General features: G+C 46.5%; 2 protein-coding genes across 4 annotated transcripts in view; both read left to right on the top strand.

Moving 5' to 3' along the window:
• Positions 1–24133, top strand: part of LOC127296036 (uncharacterized protein At1g76660) — a 168666-nt gene that overhangs the window by 143131 nt on the left and 1402 nt on the right. The window lies entirely within an intron of this gene.
• LOC127296029 (pentatricopeptide repeat-containing protein At5g59600) lies at positions 3164–24039 on the top strand. 3 transcript variants are annotated; one of them, XM_051326052.2, is made up of 3 exons: positions 3164–4820; positions 23154–23774; positions 23869–24039. In XM_051326052.2, the coding sequence occupies exon 1, from the start codon at positions 3309–3311 to the stop codon at positions 4710–4712; it is 1404 nt and encodes a 467-aa protein (XP_051182012.1). In that variant the 5' UTR covers positions 3164–3308; the 3' UTR covers positions 4713–4820; positions 23154–23774; positions 23869–24039. The 3 variants fall into 3 exon arrangements, 2 of the variants coding, with proteins under 2 accessions (XP_051182012.1, XP_051182011.1); XR_011743781.1 differs by lacking the exon at positions 3164–4820 and adding an exon at positions 22581–22949; XM_051326051.2 differs by lacking the exons at positions 23154–23774; positions 23869–24039 and adding an exon at positions 22417–22550.

Genomic DNA, 24133 nt, shown 5'->3' with positions numbered 1-24133 from the left:
CACTTCTATGTAGTCCTTCTATTCATGGTATTCAGCTTTGTATATGGTGTATATCAAACATATATCCTCCCTCTAAATGAAGGTAATACACTGCATTTAATATAGGCCTAGAGTGACGCTTTGTATTACCTCAAACAGGCACACGCTGTGGAAAAGGATTGGTTTGATATTCTATTTTGGTTAGAAACCACTTGCGGAAAATGATTTCAACAAGAATTTGTATGTTCTTTCTCAGCAACCACTTGTCAAACAAGTATAAGATATGCACCGGCAAATGAGTTTCTGAAAGCTGGTGAGTATGAACATCATGTTAAAATGAACTGGTTTTAATTGTTAAACCTGTTTCAGAAAAATGACATTTCATGCAGACTAATAATAATCCAAATTTTCGTCCTTTAAGAGATCCTGCGGTGTTCTAATTTTACTAACAGAATACTCAGTATATGTTCCACCATGCCAACTCTTTTAGATCACCAATCTGTCATTGCAGAGTTCTTAGTTGGGTTATACTTATATGTGTTCTTACTCCTTATGGTGAGCAAAACACTATTTGATTTTCTCCGTCATTCACATAATGTATTATTTAAGTTCTACTATGTTGCTTTTTACTCTGTCAAACGGTGCCCCTCATGTATGTCTCTTGGAGTGATGTTAGCAATAACTGACTATCAATTTAGGATTAGCCATTTTACCCTGCACTATGCAAATGTTTATGTCTGGTAATGCTCACATCATAGATATACATGCACAACCTTTTAGCTGCAGATGCTTCTTGAACTAAATGTTTCCTTTCTATATTGGTGTGCAATCAATAGCACATACACAATTAAAAGTGACTTAATTCTTCTTTGCAACTAGGTCAAGGAATATGTGCACAACTAAATGATGCTAATGTGGCTCATAAAGTTTTACAGTTTCCTAAATGTTCTTGCTTCACATGGACTTGTGTTGATGGAGAACAAATGTTTAGGCACTGAAACTTTGTGCAAGTATTAGAAGATTTACTTATATTTATTTTGGTTATTTATTTGTATTTATGGACTCATTTTTCAGATCAAGTATGACATGTGAAGGGGCAAAGATCAACTTATAATGAAGTTTTTGGGATAACTGAATTATTCTCTGCTCCATGCATGACATGCTAGCTCATTGAAAAGCCAAAAAAAGGACGTACCCAGTGCTGAGAGCTCCCGCACTGTGCGGGGTCTGGGGAAGGTATTAGTGGCAAGCCTTAGAGCATCTCCACTCGTCCCCCCGAACAGGCCCCCGGCGAGCGTTTTTTCCATCCGGACGGCGTAATTCGGCCCAGTCGCGCCCCCGGTTCCTCGTTTTCGTCCGGATTTGGGCCTAAATCCATCCGGCGATCCCACGCCATCCCCGGCCCCCCGGGGAGCGCTCGGGGAGTCCGGACGAAACGAAAGCGCGCGTGGCCCCAACTTGTCGGCGACAATGGCCTGGGTTTGTACGGCAATACCCTCGTCTTCCCGATCTACGGCAATACCCTCGTCTTCCCGATCTACGGCAATACCCTCGTCGAACGAAAGCTTTGAACTCTCAAGTGGTGCAACATAGATAGATTATATATATTTCGAATATAATTCGAATGAACATAAAAATTACATATAAAAACTTGAAAACAAACTTAAACTACTTCTTCTTCTTCCTAGATGGCCCCGCCTCATCGTCGGGGCGGCGACGCTTCCGGCTCGTCACCTCCTCGTCGGAGGAAGTTGGGTCCTCCTCCTCGTCAGTGTCCTCAGCCTCTTCGTCGTCCTCCTCGTCCTCCTCCTCCTCCTTTTCCTCGGCCTCTTCCTCGGCCTGCTCCTTGGCCCCTTCGTCCTTCTCCTCGTCCTCCTCCTCGTCCTCCTCGTCGTCCTCGCTGGCCGGCGGGGGGGAATCGTCGCTGCTGGACGATGCAGCTTTATCCCACCAATGGCGCCATCCAGGCGGCTTCCCCTCGCTGTCGGTGTCCGATGGCCAAGAGAGATCGCTCATGGTTGACGGAGGATGGTGAGGAGAGAACAGATGAATGGCGTCGGCCGTCGTAAACCGTATATATAGGTCTCTCGACGAAGAGAGCGGCGGTTGCTCTTCCGCGGAGTTCGTGTTCCATTACGGCGGTTCTCGCATCGAGGCCACTTCGGCCGTTCCCGACGAGTCGTTTGGGCTCTCCAGACCACTTTGCGACGGTTCAATGCGTCGAGGGCACTCCGACGATTGCCCTTCCCGGTGACTGCGCCGTCGCTATGCACGCGGTGGGTGCGCGACCATGGGCTCGTGGCTGGGAAAATGGGCCTCCCTAGACCACAAAATACATCCATCCGGCGATAACTAACGCCGGATTTCGGCCTGGGGAGCCCCAACGGCTGGGGATGCTCTTACACCCTCACAAAGTGCAATGTGAGGAGACCGCGACTCGAACCTGGGACCGCGACTCGAACCTGGGACCTCTCGGTCACAGGCGGTGAGGCTCTATCGCTGCACCAGGCCCGCCCTTCTCATTGAAAAGCCAAAGTGAGTTACAAATTGATCGAGATAGGTTTGATCTTTACAAAGCCGCTGCCGCCTTTGGCTATTGATTCACATGGCATCTGACTAACTTCCTCCTTTGTGTGTGGAGAGAATTCTCACACAGTATTCTATTGTCTCATTTCTCCTCCTTTGTGTGTGGAGAGAGTTCTCACACAGTATTCTATTGTCTCATTTCTCATTGGTTCTGGTGTTACGCGTCTGAATACCATAACATATGCACGGTTCTTGTTTACTTCTACCGGGGGTCCAGACTAATGACGAGAAGTGCATGAAGAAGATTGTGAGTTTCCGTGGGATTAGTTCGTGCTCTATGCTTCCATTTTTATGTTAGTTTTGAAAATTGGTTTTAGGAGGAGCAGAGGTAATCAAGACGCAGATCAGGATGTGGCATCATGAAATCCAGGACGATGCGGCGTGGTTATTGTGTTCGGTATTATTATGTTGTAGTGCATTATGATATCCCTGATTTGTTTGAAATTTTTGTTGTGAGTTATGAACTACATATGTGCATTGAAAAATTAAATTGGAGGACCGTGGCAACGCACGGGCATTTGTACTAGTCTAAAAAAATACTAGGCAGTAATTTGCACGGGTAGTAGTGTCACAAATAAAGGCAATCATACTTCGTCGGCATATACGAAAGCATTTGACATTACAGATTCTTGGTGAGTCGGAGGACAAATGTTTGATGATCTTCCATGAATAACTTCTGGTGATCTTCTGACGAACCCAGATAAACCGTAGATAAGCTCTATTCTGCTTCGAATCCGCAGCAAATGCGCGGAACGGAGACCAGCTCATGGATGAAGCAGCTCACGAGCTCTTCCCGGCAAGGCCGCCATGGCCACGTCCTCCACCTCTTCTTCACTCGCCTCTGCCTCCAACCCAGCATCCGCGGCACGGTGGACCCCTACCCTGCCGCCGTGCCCACTGCCCTCCGCGCCTGCGCGCACCTCGCCGAAGCTGCCGCCGGCCGCCTCATCCACGCGCTCGTGCTCACGCGCCCCGCCCTCGCCTGGGACCAAGTCGTCGCCACCGCCTTGCTCGACATGTACGCCAAGTGCGGCCTCATTGCCAGCGCCCGCAAGGTGTTCGACGAGATGCCGGCCAGGGACCTCGTCGTCTGGAACGCGCTGCTCGCGGGCTACGCGCGCCACGGCCTCCCCGAGCACGCCCTTGCGCTGTCCGTCAAGATGCGGGGCCGCGGCCTGACTCCCGATCTTGTCACTTGGAATGCCACCATATCGGGTTTCGCGATGGCCGGCGATGACAAAATGGCCAGCGACTTGGTCGGCGCCATGCAGGAGGACGGGTTCCAGCCGGACGTGGTGACATGGACATCGCTCGTCTCTGGCTCGGTGCTGAACTTCCAGTACGGCAGAGCGCGCGCGCTGTTCCGGCAAATGGTGGCCGGCGGCGCCCGTGTCCTGCCAAGCTCCGCGACGCTTAGTAGCGTCCTGCCAGCATTTGGCATCGTCGGTGATGTAAAGCATGGCAAGGAGGTACACAGCTACGCCGTCGTGACCGGCGTCGAACGGGAGCTCACTGTGGGCAGCGCTCTCGTCGACATGTACGCCAAGTCCGGACTTGTGCATGAAGCGCGCCACTTGTTCGACAAGATGTCAGAGAGGAGCACTGTGACATGGAACTCCATGATCTTCGGTCTTGCGAACTCCGGCCATTGCCAGGAAGCCGTCGGCCTATTCGACCGGATGACGCGAGAGGGAGCAAAGCCGGACCACCTGACCTTCACCGCCCTTCTGACAGCCTGCAGCTATGGTGGCATGGTTGAGGTCGGGAAGGCCTTGTACCGTGGCATGCGGGAGGAGTATGGCATCGAGCCGAGGCTGGAGCACTACGCTTGCATGGTGCATTTGCTTGGCCGAGCTGGGATGCTCGACGAGGCGTATGATTTCATCAAGGCGATGCCCGTCGAGCCGGACTGCTTCGTCTGGGGGGCGTTGCTTGGTGCCTGCCGGAGCCATGGGAACATCGAGCTCGCGGAGTTGGCAGCGTCCCGCGTGCGGACTGTTGAGCCGGGTAACGCGGCGAGTTACGTGCTGCTCTCGGGTGCGCTGGCGAGTGCTGGCAAGCAGAACGATGTTTTCAAGATTAAGAGGCTGGTGAAAAGATGCCGGCTAAAGAGGCTTGATGGATGCAGCTGGATAGAGACTTCTTAGCTGCGGTGATGATCAGCTAACTGCCATCGGAGACGGACAGAACTAGGATATCATGTCGCGCTGGGAAAATGGGAAGCACATCCATAACAAATGCGTCATTGAGCTCAGGTTAATTCATTTGCCTTGCCATCTCCTTTCCACATAACATGTACATAATGAACTTTGTGTGATTTATCGGTAGTTCATACACTACATATAGGTGCAATCGTTTAGAGACAAACGCATATACAATCATACTCCCTCCGTCCCATGAAGATTGTCGAAGACTTGTCAAAATTTGGATGTATCTAGATGCTATTTAGTGTCTAGATACATCCACATTTTGACAAATCTTAGACAATCTTCATGGGACGGAGAGAGTACATCACATTAAAATTTTGAAATACTGAAGCATACGTGACATGGAACAGTGAACAGCAACATATCACCTGAGACTGGGAAACTATTGACTTGCTAGTCCCAGAATTACAACACACCTGATAGAACTAGCCTTGAACTATTTATTGTTACATTAGGACAGTAACCTCTCAATCTCGTCATCACGTTCTGCCCAGTTCAGAATGTTACCATCTTTCCTCCCCAGATCCATTCCCTGGATCTGATCTCTCGTCAGAAGTGGTCCTCCTTGCTAAACCTTGGCCCAGCGACTCAAAATAATCTAGCGGCAACATCAGGAGGTTGTTTGAACGATTCCTCCCCAGGCAGAACGAGAAGCATTTTCCTGTTGAAGCATGGATGTCTGACGGTAGCATGTAATCCAGAGTGAGTCAACAAGTTGCCTCTCCTCTCGTGCAGCATCAAGATCTTCAGGAACCATCGGCCTTATGCTTTGTATGCGGTCCCAGAGAAGCCGTCGTAGCCTGTCCTGCTCCCCTAGTAAACTCCTATTTCCCAGTGCCGTGTCCCTTGCAAGCTCAAGCAGGCCTCCTAATGCCGCTTCTTGAATATTGAGTCGTCACTGGATAGTGGATACCAAACGCAAGATCAGACAGGAAATCCTTCCCGTGCATATTGACTCCACTCCACCGGCACGGCCACCGCCACCTCGCAGCAGCCGCCGCCGCTGTTCCAGCTGCCGCCGCCGGCCACCTCGGGTCCGCCCGCCTCGGGCACCGCGGCCCTGGCGGCCGACGCGGCCCCCGTCCTCTCTCCGGCAGAGATGTCGTCGGCGATCCGCGACCTCACCCTGGCGGTCTCGAACCTACGGACCTTCCTCCAGGCTCCCTACGCGCCACCGCCGCCACCGCCCCCGCCGGCTGCGCCCTTCGCGCCACCACCACCGTCCACCGTCGTGCCCCAGGGACTCCCAATCACCCAGATCAGGTTCCCGTCGTCGCCGTCCCCGCTGCCGACGTGGATCGACACGCCGACCTACACGACGGCGCCGATCAGACAGGAAATCCTTGCCGTGCATATTGACTCCACTCAGGTATGCGAACCTCGCTAGCAACCTGAGTGGATCAGATCAGACAGGAAGCATCCCTCCTCGAATTAGGCTTTCGCCCCGCTTTATAGATAAAGCCACAAGCATACAAGGTTCAGATACAACACGACAAGCACATCACACACACCAACAACAGTCTGCTGGGGCAACAGCACAACATGCCCAGAAGAACTAGCAAAGCGATACAACCCCCATAGCAAGGGGCCACTCAGAGGCTGGACGACGTAGAAATGCGACGGGCCGCCGCAAGAAGATCCTCCAACATGCCGTCCAGGCGCTCCCTGTCCCGCAGCCTACACAACGGGTACCACTGCTGCAACAAAGCCAAGAAAGAGTATAAGGAGTCAGAAGCGCGTCGAGGTAGGATACGCTCAATGACCAACTTATTACGCACAGTCCATAGGGTCCAGGTCAAGGCCGCGAACAGTAACCAGAAGAGGCTGAAAGGACACGGATGTCGCCTAGAGGGGGGGGGGGGGGGTGAATAGGCGATTTAAAACTTTTACGAGATGGGCTTAACAAATGCGGAATAAAACTAGCGTTTAGTTTGTCAAGCCCAAAGCCTATATACTATTGTTCACCTATGTGCACCAACAACTTATTCTAAGCAATGGTTCACCTATGTGCACCAACAACTTATGCTAAGCAATACAAGCAAGTATGTGATAGCAAGATATATATAACTTCAAGCACGATGGCTATCACAAGGTAAAGTGCATAAGTAAAGAGCTCGGGTATAGAGATAACCGAGGCACGCGGGAGACGATGATTTATCCCGGAGTTCACACTCTTGCGAGTGCTAATCTCCGGTGGAGAGGTGCGGTTGCTTAGTGCTCCCGAACGCCACAAGAGGCTCACCTTGAGGTGTGGTTGCTCGATGCACACCAACGCCACAAAGGCCTCACCCCAAGATGCGGTACTCACACCACACACCGAACGCCACGAAGGCGCCTCACCTAAATCTCCGGTGACCCTCGCCACAAAGGCCTAGGTCACGGTTCCACTAAGGGATTTCCTTCGAGGCGGAAACCGGGCCTTACACAAAGATTGGGGCACACATCCACAACTTAATTGGAGGCTCCCAACAAATCGCCACAAAGGCGTAGAATCCGTCTAGGGTTCCAAGAACCCAAGAGTAACAACCTTCTTGCTTTCACCACCACGAATCACCGTGGAGAACTCAAACCGATGCACCAAATGCAATGGCAAGAACACCACAAAGATGCTCAAGTCCTTCTCTCTCAAATTCCAACAAAGCTACAAAAGCTATTGGGGGAATAAGAGAGGAAGAACAAAGGAATTCACAAAGAACACCAAGATCAAGATCTAGAGAGTTCCACTCACAAAGAGATGGATTTGATTGGTAGAAGTGTAGATCTAGATCTCCTCTCTCTTTTCCCTCAAATGGGGGCAAGAATCATGGAGGGATTGAGAGATAGTGCAAGCTTCTCTAGTTCAACAATGGAGGAGAGAGAGAGTGAGAGAAGCAACGGCCCAAGGAGGAAGAAGGGGGGTATTTATACCCCCCAAGAAAATCGAGCCGTTTGGGCAAAACCAGGGCCGGATAATCCGGCCTAAGTAAGGGCCGGATTATCCGGGGGCCGGATTATCCGGCCTCAGGGACAAAACCTGGACAAAATCCGGCCAAAAGTCCGGCCCCTATACTGAGCAGCAATTCCCCAGGTCCTTAGCCGATTTCGAGGGGGCCGGATATTTCCGAAATATCCGGCCCGGATAATCCGGCCCGAATATTTCCGAAATATCCGGCCCAAGAAAACTGCAAAAACACCAAAACTAAAACGGGCATAACTTTAGCATCCGGACTCCGATTTTGATGATCTTGGGCTTGTTTTGAAGCTAGGAACAAGCTCTACAAGATCATGCAGGAAACCATCATAGTCCAACAAGGGAGGATAGAAACAAATGATGAAAGGTTTGACCTATCTAAAAAGACATACCGGTAAAACCTCCAATCTCGAAAATGCAACAAGTTGCCCATGGAAAAACCATTCTCAATGAACTAGAGCTTGTCATGAGAATAAGCACAAGCTCTAAAACATCACATGGATAAGATCCAAATAAAACCAAGTAAGATGATGAACCAAACTCGAAAACGCAACAAGTGATCTATGCGAAATCCGTTTTCGATGAACTAGAGCTTGTCATGAGAATAAGCACAAGCTCTAAAACATCACATGGATAAGGTCCAAATAACAACCAAGAAAGATGATGCAAGGATGCAAAGGTTTGAGCTCTCTCCGAACGATACGATCGAGATACTCACTCGAGAGCCCTCTTGATAGTACGGCAACTAAACTATAGACCGGTCTCCAACTACACTATGAGACCGGTGAGAAAGAAACCCTATCAAGAGCAAACCTTATACTTGCGCATTCCACTTGAGCTCGATGACGACGATCTTGACCTCAACAAGATGGAACGCCTTTCTTGCTTGTGCTTGCTTGACGAAGTCTTGTGGATTGCTCGCAAAGGATCTCTTCGAGATGGCTCATCTTGAACTTGCACTTCATTTCTCCATTCTTCATCATATTGATGTCTTGAAGTAACTTGAGGGCTCACTTCATCTTCATCTTCAAGACATACTTGACACTTGATATCCTTCATCAATTTCTTCTTATTGCAACTTTGAAGCCAACAAATGGTTCAAGAATTGCCTATGGACAACTCCTACAAATATAACTCAATGCAAACATTAGTCCATAGGGATTGTCATTAATTACCAAAACCACACATGGGGGCTCCATGCACTTTCAATCTCCCCCATTTTGGTAATTGATGACAATCTCTTTGAGAGGGTTTATATAAGGAATTTAAGTAACAGATAAGTTGAATATATAGAGCAAACTCCCCCATAATATATGCATGTGTGAATGATCTTGACTTTCATTGCATATATTGGCATTCAAAGCCTAGTGGAGTTTCCTCTAAATATTCAACTATGCAAAGCAACAAGATGCAATGCAATAAAGGCACATGCTTAAGCACAAAGCAAAGACATAACCAAATTCCCTTAAACCCTCCAAACTTCTCCCCCATTGGCACCAATTGCCGAAATGGGTGAAAAAATTTAGAAGGCCAATATAGTGAGAGTTCCTCCATAGCGTGTGCATTTCTCATAATTTGAGTGGAATCAAATGCACATATCCAATGACGAATATTCGGAAGGAATCACACTATAGATAGGATCAAAGATTGCAAAAAGATAACAAAGTCAAGAAGCTTCAACAAATGAAGCAAGCAACCAAATGAACCACAAGGAAGATACCAAAAGAAAGATAAATATTATGATAAGATCAAGAAGATTGCTCTAAATAATATGAGGAAGCTCCCCAAGGTTTGTGCACAAAACTAGACAATTTGCATTGGAGTATAAAGTGCACAAACATGGAATCATCACTCCCATGATATCATTCAAAAACAAAAGATACCAAGTGAATCAAACTGTAATGATCACCACAAGATAGTGTTCTAAATCAAATGAGGAAGCTCCCCAAGGTACATGCATAAAATAAAATGTTGCATTTGAATACAATATGCATAATATGGAATCCTCACTCCCTCATTACCATTTAAAACACAAACATTTGCAATAGATCATAGATAGAAAATTAAGCTTACCACTTGCAACAAACAAATGGTTGAGCAACAAGTAAGAGGCACCATAATAAAAGGCTCAACCAAGAGGATATGTGAAAGGCATGATAAAGCATATTATAAGACTATTACAAGGATGAGCAAAAAGCATCATCATAGTCTTCAATGAATTATATTGCTTAGCATGACCAATCAACACGCAACAAATAAATAAGATATCGAATGGAGATGTATCATCTCTTATGTGTATAAGTTTCTCTAAGTGAGCAATATCACAAAGATATTTATCCACAAAGAAACATGCACACACAAAATAGATACACAAGAAATATAGCATGATATCGAAGACAAAGTCATGCAATATACCAATAAGAATTTTTGCTTAATAGCATGGCCAAAGGCTCAATTTTATCTTATTGTACATTCATGAACTTCAACCACAAACAACTAAAATACATCACAAATATCAACAAGGGATAGAAGATAGTTGGGATACATTTGAGAAAGGCAACAAGTATCACAAACGGGGATACTAAAAGAAATAACTCAATTTGCACTTTCATCGATATTGCACATGTGAGAGGCTTGAGGAATTGATATGCAATAAAATTGCTAGATAGGCATAGATGGGATGGGTGAATCATGATCATGATTTTATATATTTCCCAACATATGTGCTCATCTCAAACTACTCACATTCGCAATAAAGAGCTTTCGTTAAGATTTTAGCAAGAAGCACAACATTTGCAAATCAAGAGATTCATGCCAAGATGCAACCATAAGGTTGGATACAAGAAAAGTATGCATGAGAAGATACTTGTTACCAAGATAGCATTGGTGTGGATGTAGTAGATATGTGTTCGTTGATCATCCTAGCTTGCCTCACGTTACCATTGAGTCACCACTTCTTTCCAAGAGTGAGACAAGCATTCAATGCATATCCATTGTACCTAACACAAAGGTAAGTACAAAATGGTCCCCAAACTAATTGGGTCCGAAGTAGTTAGACATACTACAACATATAGGACAAACTCCACAATTCTATGTGCATATAGATATGAAATTGAATTTCATGCACATCTTAGTCAAATTAGGATTTGATGGAGTTTACCCTATATATTGGATCAAAGAAAGTGACACATGCCATAAGATATACATATATTAAATATGCATGCACAATACTTTCAAAAACCAAAGGAAGATACAATTTGGACAAAACACCAAATAAACCAAGAGACAATGGTTGTCCAAATTATATCAAAGAATCAAATCAACACAAGATTGACTCCAAAGACTTATCTCATTATAAGAAGCTAATTAAACCTAAGCACAAAGGAATGAGATAACGAACTCCCCAAGAGAGCAAGGTTCCAACAAATAAACCAAACCCTCGAAACTTTTTATGATGGCACAAAGTACCAAAAAGAAAATTTTATGTCTCCCAAAACAATTTTTTTGATAAAGATCAAGAGATGTTAAGCATTCTAATAATATAGAAGAGCTCCCCCAAGTTTGGTGCATTATCTAGGATTTTTATATGAATACAAAATGCACAAAACTAGGATCATCACGCCTATATCTTTTAACAATGTTAAGAAAGTTTGAGTAGACAACTTAGATCCATAAGATGCAAGGAAGACACATGGGAGTCAAAGCACAACAAATTCATGGCAATAAATAAGACAATTTAAACACAAGAGCCAATGTAAATATGATCAATAAATTTCTACCTCATAATAGATTGCCAATTGTCCTAGGACATAAGGTATTAGGAAATATTTCCCGGTGGTAGTTTGTAAGTATATGTAAGATCATATCTACACCAAATAAAGCATATGGTAAAAGATAAGAGTTAACCATCATGCAAAGAGAGTTTCTTGATAGCTTCAATTAGTCATACCATCATGCAAAGCAATTAATAGTATCCATACCAACATGCAAAGCAATTAATAGTATTCATACCAACATGCAAAGCAATTAATAGTATTCATACCAACATGCAAAGCAATTAATAGTATGACTTGAAGCATATGGTTTTCCAAAAATGTATTGAGAGACACATTGTGAAAAACCATGCTAAGGACCACTTTCACAAATAAGATCCACAAAGATATTAGCAATGAAGCCATTTAAGCAAATTGGAACTTGTTTGAGAAAACATGTCACATATGAGAGATAATTTACAATATCAATTCTATGTGACACAACCTCAAATGTTCACATTTCCTAGGCTTGTAATATGCACAAAGCTTATTACTCCCCCATAATGTGATAAGGAATTTATTTTCACAAGAGGCAATTAAGATCCAACTAGAGATATTAATGAACATTAGAATTTGAATTTCTCATGAAGATGACATACCACATAGAGACTAGATAATCTTGCAATATCAATTCTAAGTGATATTCCTCATGTACACACATTGTTAGGATTGTGAAATTCCTAAAGGCATATCACTCCCCCAAAATGTTATAGTCCATTAATCTCTCATAAGAGCCATATAAGATACAACAAGATGCAAAGAGGCTCCAACACAAGCACAAATACATGGTGTGCAACCTAACATACATAGACTTGATTTCTCAAGAAAAACAAGTAGGATGCACAACATATACAAACACATGTTAGGAACAAAACTAACACATGCAAAGGGGCGAGTAACTTTCAATATAAATGAGTTGAGCACATGTTACCGCAAAGAGGAACATTGGGTGTATGATAGAAGTAAGATAACCAAAAGACTTGGCTTGAGATAGTATAAATGATGAAGATCCCTTAATTCTTCATGATGTAGCCAAGTCTCCAATGCCCTCCAACAAGCACCTATTGATCAAGTTTTGGATTGTTGGTCCCCAACTAAGTTGGGTCCTAAGAGGTTAGTCACAATAGGCTTGGCAACCCAAATGGTTCTTTTCTTGACACCACTTTGAGCACCAACATATTTGGCAAACACATTGCCACCCTCATCCTTACGAAGAGAATAAACATCATCAATGGAGATAGAGTTGGATGAGGTACCAATAGTGCAAAAAGAGGAGATGTGGCCCTTCTCACGGCATATGTAGCAAGTTCTTTTCCTCTCCTTCTTCTCACTAGATTTCTCCACAATGGGGGCATTGGCTTGATTCTTCTTGGGAAGTGGAATTTCTTCAACTTGAGGTTGAATATGAGTTTGAGCTTGAGGCCGCTTCCCTTTTTGCTTCTTCTTCAAAGGGCAAGATCTAACATGGTGCCCTTCAATTTTGCACTTGAAGCAAACAATCTTGGCCGGGTCTTTGACTTGTACTTGGCCCTTCTTCTTCTTCTTGTTGTTGTTGTTGTTGTTGGACTTGTTCTTGTTGTTGGATTTGAATCCAAGTCCACTCTTGTCATTGGGGGATTGTTGCATACTTAACATCGTGTCAAGTTTGCATTTCCCTTCATGACTCTTTACCAAGTCATTCTTCAAAGAAGTGACTTGAGCCTTGAGCTCTTTGATTTCCTCTACATGGTTAGTAACAACACAAGTACTAGAGGAAGTAGAACCTTCATTGTTAGAGCAAGAAGGCAAGGAAGATAATTCATCACAAGATTTAGCAATATTATGAGTGGATGAATTACTAGGACTAGCACATGGCAATATAACATTTTGAGTAGTAGTGCTAGTACCCACATGAGGCTCACAAGGTGTTGCCTTAGATATGATAGCCTCATGAGCTAACTTTAGCCTATCATGAGAGGCTAGAAGATCCTCATGGGAGCTAGCAAGCTTTCCATGATTTTCTTCCAATTTCCCATAATTGCTAGTTAGCAAATCAAGTTGAGCCCTTAGCTCAACATTCTCCTTCAAGGTAGATGCTTCACAAGAAGTAGAGTTAGTAGCACAAGCATCATTATCAATAGCAATAGGAGAAGGCAAGTTGGCATGCACTTTTAGATAAGAAGCTTTAAGTTGCTCATGCGACTCGGTGAGTTTGGTGAGCGCACTCTCAATGACCCTTGAGCCCTTTTTGAGTTGCTCAAAATCCTCAAGGAGTTTAGCATTAACAAACACAAGCTTATCATTTTTTAGCTTTAGTTCATTTGCCATCTCAAGAGCTCTATCATGGTTTTCCTTTTCTCTAGACAATTCTAGAGCAAAGGTCTCCTCAAGAGCTTCCTTGATGGTTTGTTCTTCTTCAAGTTCATTCTTTAAAGATGCTACATCATCGGCATACTCTCGTTCAAGAGCACCCTTTTTGTCAATGGTGTTCTCATGCATCCAAATAAGTTTTTGGCTCTCAATAGCGGTAGTCAAGATTTCAAAGAAGTGAGTGCTAGCAATTTTATCTTTGCAAATAATCTTGAATACACTCTTACCCTTATCGCGTAGAGAGACAACCCAATCCTCTTCTTCATAAACATCCTCATCCTTATCACCACGAGAAGTATGAGGTTCCATGGTAGGAGATACCGTGGAACCCTTGGCCATAAGGCACATATGAGAACCGTGAGATAAAGATGAGGAGTTACTTGAGGCTCCTTTCAAGATCTTGTCTTGACCAATAGAATATTTGGTTTCCTCTACAATGTTAGTCACACAACAACTAGAGGAAATAGAAGCATTTTTATCATGGCCACAAGACAAAGCAAGCATATCATCATTAGATTTATTCAAGCAACTTACACATGATATGCAAGGACTATCAACACAAGCATGTAAATCATTTCTAGTGCTAGATGTGTTTGAGTCCGTAGATGAAACATTGCAATGAGATAGAGATGAAGAATCATCAATAGAAAGCTTAATATCAACATTGCAATTTTCATCACCACTCACCATATCATTACCTTGTGTCTTGACACACTTCGGTGAAGTGGATGAAGATGAGAACTCATCACGGCCGGAAGTGGAAGCAATGCAATCATCCTTAATAATATTGGACACATCATATTTATCTTGAATTTTTGTCCATAACTCATGAGCGCTCCAAAAAGGCAAGTATGGAAAAAGACCTACATCTCGCAAAGCATTCATAAGAACATAAGAAGCTTGAGAATTGAGATATAAATTTTTCTCATCCTCTAAAGATAGATTTTGTGAGTCCATAGGAGGAGAAAAACCTATATCTACAATTTTCTCCATATGAGGGTCAATGTCCCGAAAATGACTAAGCATGCAAATTTTCCAAACATCATAATTTGTGCCATCTAATATAAGAGTGTTATCGTGCACTAATCCTCTAGCCGACATCTTTACTCTCAAGGCGGTGAAGCCTAAGAATGAGAGACCTTGCTCGATACCAATTGAAAGGACACGGATGTCGCCTAGAGGGGGGTGAATAGGCGATTTAAAACTTTTACGAGATGGGCTTAACAAATGCGGAATAAAACTAGCGTTTACTTTGTCAAGCCCAAAGCCTATATACTATTGTTCACCTATGTGCACCAACAACTTATTCTAAGCAATGGTTCACCTATGTGCACCAACAACTTATGCTAAGCAATACAAGCAAGTATGTGATAGCAAGATATATATAACTTCAAGCACGATGGCTATCACAAGGTAAAGTGCATAAGTAAAGAGCTCGGGTATAGAGATAACCGAGGCACGCGGGAGACGATGATTTATCCCGGAGTTCACACTCTTGCGAGTGCTAATCTCCGGTGGAGAGGTGCGGTTGCTTAGTGCTCCCGAACGCCACAAGAGGCTCACCTTGAGGTGTGGTTGCTCGATGCACACCAACGCCACAAAGGCCTCACCCCAAGATGCGGTACTCACACCACACACCGAACGCCACGAAGGCGCCTCACCTAAATCTCCGGTACCCTCGCCACAAAGGCCTAGGTCACGGTTCCACTAAGGGATTTCCTTCGAGGCGGAAACCGGGCCTTACACAAAGATTGGGGCACACATCCACAACTTAATTGGAGGCTCCCAACAAATCGCCACAAAGGCGTAGAATCCGTCTAGGGTTCCAAGAACCCAAGAGTAACAACCTTCTTGCTTTCACCACCACGAATCACCGTGGAGAACTCAAACCGATGCACCAAATGCAATGGCAAGAACACCACAAAGATGCTCAAGTCCTTCTCTCTCAAATTCCAACAAAGCTACAAAAGCTATTGGGGGAATAAGAGAGGAAGAACAAAGGAATTCACAAAGAACACCAAGATCAAGATCTAGAGAGTTCCACTCACAAAGAGATGGATTTGATTGGTAGAAGTGTAGATCTAGATCTCCTCTCTCTTTTCCCTCAAATGGGGGCAAGAATCATGGAGGGATTGAGAGATAGTGCAAGCTTCTCTAGTTCAACAATGGAGGAGAGAGAGAGTGAGAGAAGCAACAGCCCAAGGAGGAAGAAGGGGGGTATTTATACCCCCCAAGAAAATCGAGCCGTTTGGGCAAAACCAGGGCCGGATAATCCGGCCTAAGTAAGGGCCGGATTATCCGGGGGCCGGATTATCCGGCCTCAGGGACAAAACCTGGACAAAATCCGGCCAAAAGTCCGGCCCCTATACTGAGCAGCAATTCCCCAGGTCCTTAGCCGATTTCGAGGGGGGCGGATATTTCCGAAATATCCGGCCCGGATAATCCGGCCCGGATATTTCCGAAATATCCGGCCCAAGAAAACTGCAAAAACACCAAAACTAAAACGGGCATAACTTTAGCATCCGGACTCCGATTTTGATGATCTTGGGCTTGTTTTGAAGCTAGGAACAAGCTCTACAAGATCATGCAGGAAACCATCATAGTACAACAAGGGAGGATAGAAACAAATGATGAAAGGTTTGACCTATCTAAAAAGACATACCGGTAAAACCTCCAATCTCGAAAATGCAACAAGTTGCCCATGGAAAAACCATTCTCAATGAACTAGAGCTTGTCATGAGAATAAGCACAAGCTCTAAAACATCACATGGATAAGATCCAAATAAAACCAAGTAAGATGATGAACCAAACTCGAAAACGCAACAAGTGATCTATGCGAAATCCGTTTTCGATGAACTAGAGCTTGTCATGAGAATAAGCACAAGCTCTAAAACATCACATGGATAAGGTCCAAATAACAACCAAGAAAGATGATGCAAGGATGCAAAGGTTTGAGCTCTCTCCGAACGATACGATCGAGATACTCACTCGAGAGCCCTCTTGATAGTACGGCAACTAAACTATAGACCGGTCTCCAACTACACTATGAGACCGGTGAGAAAGAAACCCTATCAAGAGCAAACCTTATACTTGCGCATTCCACTTGAGCTCGATGACGACGATCTTGACCTCAACAAGATGGAACGCCTTTCTTGCTTGTGCTTGCTTGACGAAGTCTTGTGGATTGCTCCCCCATGATCCACCATGGGAGAGCTTCTTCTTCGGCGCATCTTCACATAACCATGACCACCATGTGGATGGCAAGACTCAAGCAAAGGATCTCTTCGAGATGGCTCATCTTGAACTTGCACTTCATTTCTCCATTCTTCATCATATTGATGTCTTGAAGTAACTTGAGGGCTCACTTCATCTTCATCTTCAAGACATACTTGACACTTGATATCCTTCATCAATTTCTTCTTATTGCAACCTTGAAGCCAACAAATGGTTCAAGAATTGCCTATGGACAACTCCTACAAATATAACTCAATGCAAACATTAGTCCATAGGGATTGTCATTAATTACCAAAACCACACATGGGGGCTCCATGCACTTTCAGAGGCGCCTCCTCCTACCGGTGTTGTTCGCATGGGCCTCGATGAACTCTCCGAAGGCTGAGGCCTGCCACTCAGGCCCCAACGCCTCCTGGAGGAAGCTCCAGAGGAAGCGGGCCGCGGGGCAGGAGAACATTATGTGGGTCGTCGTCTCCGGGACCGCACACAATGGATAGAGCCCGTCGCCCGGCCCGTGCCTCTTCGCCACCTCCACCCCAGAGGGAAGGCGATCCCTAAGCAACTGCCAGACAAAAATCTTCGTCTTAAGAGGAATAGGCGCTTTAAAAAGAGGGGCCGTCCATGGCAGCGAGGGGCCCCTAAACAAAGCCCTATAAGCAGTCCGCACGGAGAACGAGCCGGAGGGCGACAAGCGCCAAGAGGGCGCATCGAGACCTCCCGGCAGAGCGTCCGGGAGGAGGTTGCGCAGCAGGGTCAGGCTCAGGGCCTCTCCCTGGGTAAGACCCCGACGGAACAGGATATCCCAGCCCCCCTGGGCGACGTCCGCGACAAGAATAGGGGGGTCGGCGCAAATGGCGAAGAGGTCCGGGAATTCAAGGCAAATGGGGCGATCACCCAGCCATGGGTCAAGCCAGAACATGGTCCCTCTTCCATCGCCTATGGAGAGGGATGGTCCCGCTCGAATCACATGCTTAATGTCCTGGAGGGCTCTCCAAAACTGAGATCCCTCCCGGCGGTCACAAGCAAGAAGTGGCCGGCCCCGTAGGTATTTAGCCTTAATTAACTTAAGCCACAGGCCCCCGTCGTCAGAAAGGATCCTCCAGACCCATTTCAGCATGAGGGCCACATTCATGTGGCGAGAGGAAATAATCCCTATGCCCCCAAGATCCTTGGGGGGGCGCACATCGGCCCATTTGACCATGTGGTATTTTTGACGGCCTGTCCTGTCTTGCCAGAAGAAGAGTTAAAGCTCTTTGTCGAAAGCCGCATGTACTCCTTCAGGAAGGAGATACAGGCCCATGATATACATGGGAAGACTAGACATGCACGAATCAATGAGAACCGTCTTGCTACCCTTGGAGGTGAACCTCCCGCACCACGGTTCAGCCTTCGCTCTAACTCGCCCCACCAAGGGGGCGAGGTCACTAATAAGGATCCTAGAATCCCTAACAGGTACACCCAGATAATTCACAGGAAAGGTTGCCAACCTGCAATTGAGGTTGTCAGCGATCCGCTGTTGGGTCTCCGGAGGGTACCCCAAGACCACTACCTCACTTTTATCAAAGTTTATTTTGAGGCCCGACATGGCCTCAAAGCAGAGGAGTAGGAACTTGGTGTTCTGGATATCTAGGTCCGAACCCTCGAACATGATCATGGTATCGTCCGCATACTGGAGATGGGTCACCCCTCCACCCGGGATTAGGTGTCCGACCACTCCAGTAATATGGCCCGAGGTCCTAGCCCTCTCCAGGATCTCGGCCAGGGAGTCAACCGCCGCGTTGAAGAGGATAGGGGACAGGGGGTCGCCCTGTCGCACTCCACACGCCGGCCTAAAATAGGGACCCACTTCCCCATTAATATTAATGGCCGTACTGCCAGTCATGACCGTCTGCATAATCCAGCCAATCATCCGGTCGTCAACGCCCCTCCTCTGAAGGACCTGTCGGAGGAAGGACCAATCCAAACGGTCGTACGCTTTTTGGAAGTCTAGTTTTAGGAAGACACCCCTCTGGTGTCGACTCCTGACCTCATGCACGATCTCATGAAGCGCTAGAATTCCATCATGGATGTGGCGGCCCTTAAGGAAGGCAAACTGGTATTGGTGCGTAATCCGCTCCATCACCGGCGCCAACCTCACCGCGCACACCTTGGAAAACAACCGCTGGATTACGTTGATGACAGTAATTGGCCTGAACTGGCGTATATCCGTGGCCCCCACTAACTTGGGGATCAAGGTAATAACACCGTAGTTCAGACGTCCCATATCAAGAGTTCCAACGTAGAACTCTTGAAACATTGGCATGATGGTTTCCTGGAGTTTCGCCCAGAATTTCTGGAAGAAGACAACCGGAAGCCCATCAGGGCCAGGGGCCGAGTTAGCCTTCATGCCCTCCAGCGCGCTCCGGACTTCCGTTGAGAGGAACGGAAGGGTGAGAGCGGCATTCTCATCGTCGGAGACCCAGGCCCTAGCTGGCCATAGGTCTGCCGCGAGGGCCACCCCAGTTCTGGGGCCAGCCGCAAAAAGACCTTTATAAAAGGTATAGATATGGGTGGTGATCTCACCGGCCTCCTCCAGGAGGAGACCACCATCCCAAAGACGAGGGATGGAACACTTCCGGCGACGGCCATTTGCAATCGCATGGAAGTATGCAGTGTTCGCATCCCCCTGGAGGAGCCAATTCTGGCGACTCCGTTGTCGCCAGAAGACCTCCTCCCCACGGTAAATCTCCATGAGCGCGTGTTCAAGGGCATAGCGCTGGAGCCACTCCTCAGCGGCTAATCCCACCTCGTCCGCGGCGCGGTCTAACTCCTGGATCTGACGAAGGAGGAGGTCCTTCTTCTGGCGTACCTCCGCCCCGAGGTTAGCCCCCCAGCCTCTCATAAACTGGCGGGCAAGTTTCGTGCAGTGATGCCAAACATCAACTGCGTTGAAGACCCGCGGAGGGGACTCGGCCACCCGCTCCCACTTGTAGCCAACCGCCTCCACAAACCCTGGCTGACGCAGCCAGAAGTCTTCAAAGTGGAAGCGGTTTAGCCTCGGGGGGGGGGGGGGGGGTAGAGCCCCCCGAGCACAGAAGGAGGGGGGAGTGATCAGACCCGATCCTGGTAGCCGCCCGGAGGGTGCATAATGGGAATTCCATTTCCCATTCAACTGACACAAAGACCCGGTCCAGCACACTCTGGACCGGGTCAATGCGGTTGTTGCTCCACGTGAACCGAGCTCCCACTCTAGTGATCTCTCTAAGGGCGAGATCCGCCAGGCAGTCGTTGAACATCCTCATCCTAGGGATGTCCACGCGACTCGAGCTCTTGTCCTCCGGGGAGCGTATCAAGTTAAAATCGCCAGCCACCACCACAGGGGTGGTGCACCGATCGATCTTACCCCGCAGCTCCTCAAGGAAGGACTGAGACCTCGAATGGTCCGCCGGCCCATAAACGATAATAACCTCCCAGCTAAGGTTAGATCGTTTATGGGTGACGGCCATGCTCACGAAGTACTCGCCATGCTCCATATCCTCAACCTCGAAGGTATCCTCCTTTACGCCTAGGAGGATGCCGCCAGAATGGCCCGAGGCAGGACGCCAGTGCCAGGCAAACTTGTCTCTACTAAGGCCCTCCAACTCGTGGAGGAAGGACTCCTTAATCGTCTCTTGGAGTCCCACAATGTCCACGTGCTCGCGCCTTATGTACTCCTTCAGCTGTTGTTTGCGGCCCGGGGCCTCGAACCCCCTGATGTTCCAAATGAGTGAGAAGAAGGGGTTACTCATTGGATCACATCAGATTGGGGGGTTCCCCTATTGGGAACCGATCGAGCCCTACCACGTGTCGAGGGACCGGACGGTGGTCGAGGAGGTCTCCCTCGCGGCCCCCCCAACTGGGTGGCCGCGTCAGAGCTATCCAAAGGGTTAGACCCAATGGTAGGCCCCAGACCAGACCCAGGTGCCAACTGCACAGGGTCAGTCAGGGGGCGCTGGTCGCCCTCTCGCGCTCCAACTGAGCGCGAGAGGCTGCGAGCACGCCATCGTAGACCTCCTTGGCCTGAATTGCCGCCAGCTGTTCGGCCCGCGGACCGCGTTCGCCCCTGAAAATCACACCACAATCCGACGCCACCTGACCCAGGTGGTCGAGCGAAGCCGTAGCAAGAACAGAAAACCGGGAGCCCGAGGGGGGAGAGGGGGGGATAGAGGGAGCGGGGCGAGGGGTGGTACCTGAGTCAAGGTTGCGGGCCGCAGCCCGCCTCTCCGCCACCGTCGGCTCCATCGCCTCTGTCCCGGAGCGAGACCGAGCCAACCTAGCGCTGTGGCGGGACGGCTGCGAGGACTGCCGCTGGCGACGCGGGGCCCTCGTCTTGGCACCAGCATCCCCGGTCTGGGTTGATCGAGTTGGATTTAAAGCCAGCATAACAGAGGTTTTCACATGTTGATATTACCTTGTACATCTTCTATTTTTCATGAACTATTCAAGTAATGCCTGTAACATGAGGAAAACACACTTCTGGATTTCAGAGTTTCACACGACAGTGCAAATTTACACGTGATGAAACTAATAGTATCTGTAGACATGGATCTCGGGCAATGCCTAGTGGTGGCTTGAGCATTGATGGACCACCCACAACCCTCAGTGGTACTGGTGTAGATGGAATGGCATTTCTACAAGCAAATATAACTCGAGACAATACAAAATTTGTAAATGGTGCAGTTATTTTGACAGATGTATTTTCCAGGTATGCTGATATGTACCTTATGTTTCTGAAATAAAAAAAAAGCAATCCTTAAGTTACTGCTAAACGGATCTAGATAAGGTTCAATCCTACACTTAATTGCTTGAGAAGATCCATGACAGACCTCTTTATGCTTAATCTTTTCTTCAAGTTTTCACTTCGAGACTTCCACAGTTCCACTCCACAAAATGCAGATTGTTAAGCTTCATGCATTAGTCAACACAACCAAAAGTCTGAAGTGATGGAAAGGGCTAGTGCGCCACTTATAGGGGGCAACAACAAATCTCAATAAACTGTGGAAGCCAGGACTTCAACTCAAGACCCAAGGCTTTGATACCATGTCAAGGGCTAGTGCACTACTTATACATACACTTCAACACAAATAAGGTTGAAACACGTTCCAGTGATATTTTTGGCCACATTATATGTTTAATACCATAGTAGGTAAATTATTTGCAAATGTTCTAATCGCTCTGCAAGCCTTTAAGCTTGTGTCAGTTATTGTTTAATACCATCATGTGCTTTTTGAAAGTTTTCCATGGCATTATACTACTTAAAAAATTTCCTTATTGACTGCAGTTGGATCAAGGTCTTGGCATTGGAAGAAAAAACCCCCTCTTCAGTCATCACCAGCTTGACAAAGTTCATTAATCTGAAAAACGTTGATCAACGGGGGAATGATCCCTCCCTTGGCTATACGTTGTTAGGTAGGATGAGACTCTCCCAGCGGATGGACGCTAAGATATGATAACCCGGTTTCAAGTTCATTAATCTGAAAAACGTCAACAGGGGAATGATCCCTCCCTTGGCTATACGTTGTTAGGTAGGACGAGACTCTCCCATCGGATGGACGCTAAGATGATAACCCGGTTTAAAGTTCGCCCCTCCCTGTGAAATGAGCTAGAACTCAGTTCCCAGTTCATTAATTAATTAATCTAAACAATCAAGAGAAAGGTGTTGGCAAGCCGCTGCCAGCTGTGTTGGTTCTTCACGGTCATTTTGCAGGCTGTGTAGGAGATCTGTCAAGCTATGATGCATTTACCCTTGGTGGACCTTACTCAGTTAGGGGCTATGGTATGGGTGAACTGGGTGCTTTTAGTAATGTTCTTGAGGTGGGTATTACTACATAACTTAATTTTTTTTCTAATGCACCATATTCATCACAAATTGTGTCAGGTTTTACGAGTTACTGTCTTTCTCCCGATTTATTCATTAAATTGGACAAGTGGAAAATACGACACATAATTATTTTATAACAAATGGTGGTTGTTGCTTTGTTGGTAACTGATTATTGACGTGCCTTCTAATCCACTCAGGTTGCTAGCGAGGTCCGCATACCTGTGAAGATATGTTTATGGATTTGTCAAGCATGGCACCGACCTGGGAAGTCCCAAGGATGTGGGAACCCTACGGAGTTCTTCAACGTGTTGGCCACGGATCTTCTTATTGTCTTAGTGTCAAGTTTGGCTTGGTGAAAGGAGAGTACATTTTAGATCACAACACTGGGGCTGGGACCGTTTTCTTCAGATTCGGCGAGAGATTCGGAGTGCAATTCATTCGGCCACTGTGAAAGGCACATATCGTCAAGATAGGATGTTTGATGCATTATTGGGGCATTTATTCTGAAGGGGCTATACATGTGGTGAGCTTGTTGGATTCATCTGGAGAAGGGACTTTTGTTCTACTCGAATAATGAAGTTTTATTGTATTTCTGGGCAAGAGAGAAGTTTTATATTAGTAGAAGGCGAGAGGTTTATCTTTCAGAGGTTAAGTAGATGAAAGTTGACTTCCTAGTGTATCCAAGGAATGTTTTGTCAAGGCTTTTGTCACAGTCAAATTTGTTTCAGCGTCAACACTTTGTTCAGTTGGTTAGCTAAACTGACAATGCAGTTTTTGCTCCATTGATGTACTATTATGCAGTGTAGCTAAATTAAGTGGTAAGAAATCGTTGGTCCGTAATAGTTCAAATATGGGATCGATCAAGCTGAATTTTTAGCTTGTATTTTGACGCAGCTCAAATCGTTCATGCAGGAGGTGGAGATATCCTTCCGGCTCTTGAACCCGTTCCTCTCAGTACCATAAATCGACAAAGATGGATTTTGTTCCTCTCAGCACAGGTTTGAGATTTATATATTGCAATTACTCTTTGTATTTACTACTATGGTTATCCGAACATAGAAGGTGATTTTTAACTGAAGTAAATGGATTTTATTCCATTGCATGATTTCGTCTAGTTTCACGGGATAAATTGGTACATTTGTATGCGTATAGTTTTTTCGCCCTGTGCTCTCCTTTC

This window comes from Lolium perenne, chromosome 4 (assembly GCF_019359855.2).
Source record: "Lolium perenne isolate Kyuss_39 chromosome 4, Kyuss_2.0, whole genome shotgun sequence".
NCBI classification, from domain to species: Eukaryota; Viridiplantae; Streptophyta; class Magnoliopsida; order Poales; family Poaceae; genus Lolium; species Lolium perenne.
Note: the sequence above shows the minus strand (reverse complement) of the source record. Positions and strands in the feature narration are given on the sequence as shown.

Coding starts and splice junctions, on each gene's coding strand:
- LOC127296029 (XM_051326052.2), top strand. CDS start 3,309: ATGCGCGGAACGGAGACCAGCTCATGGATGAAGCAGCTCACGAGCTCT.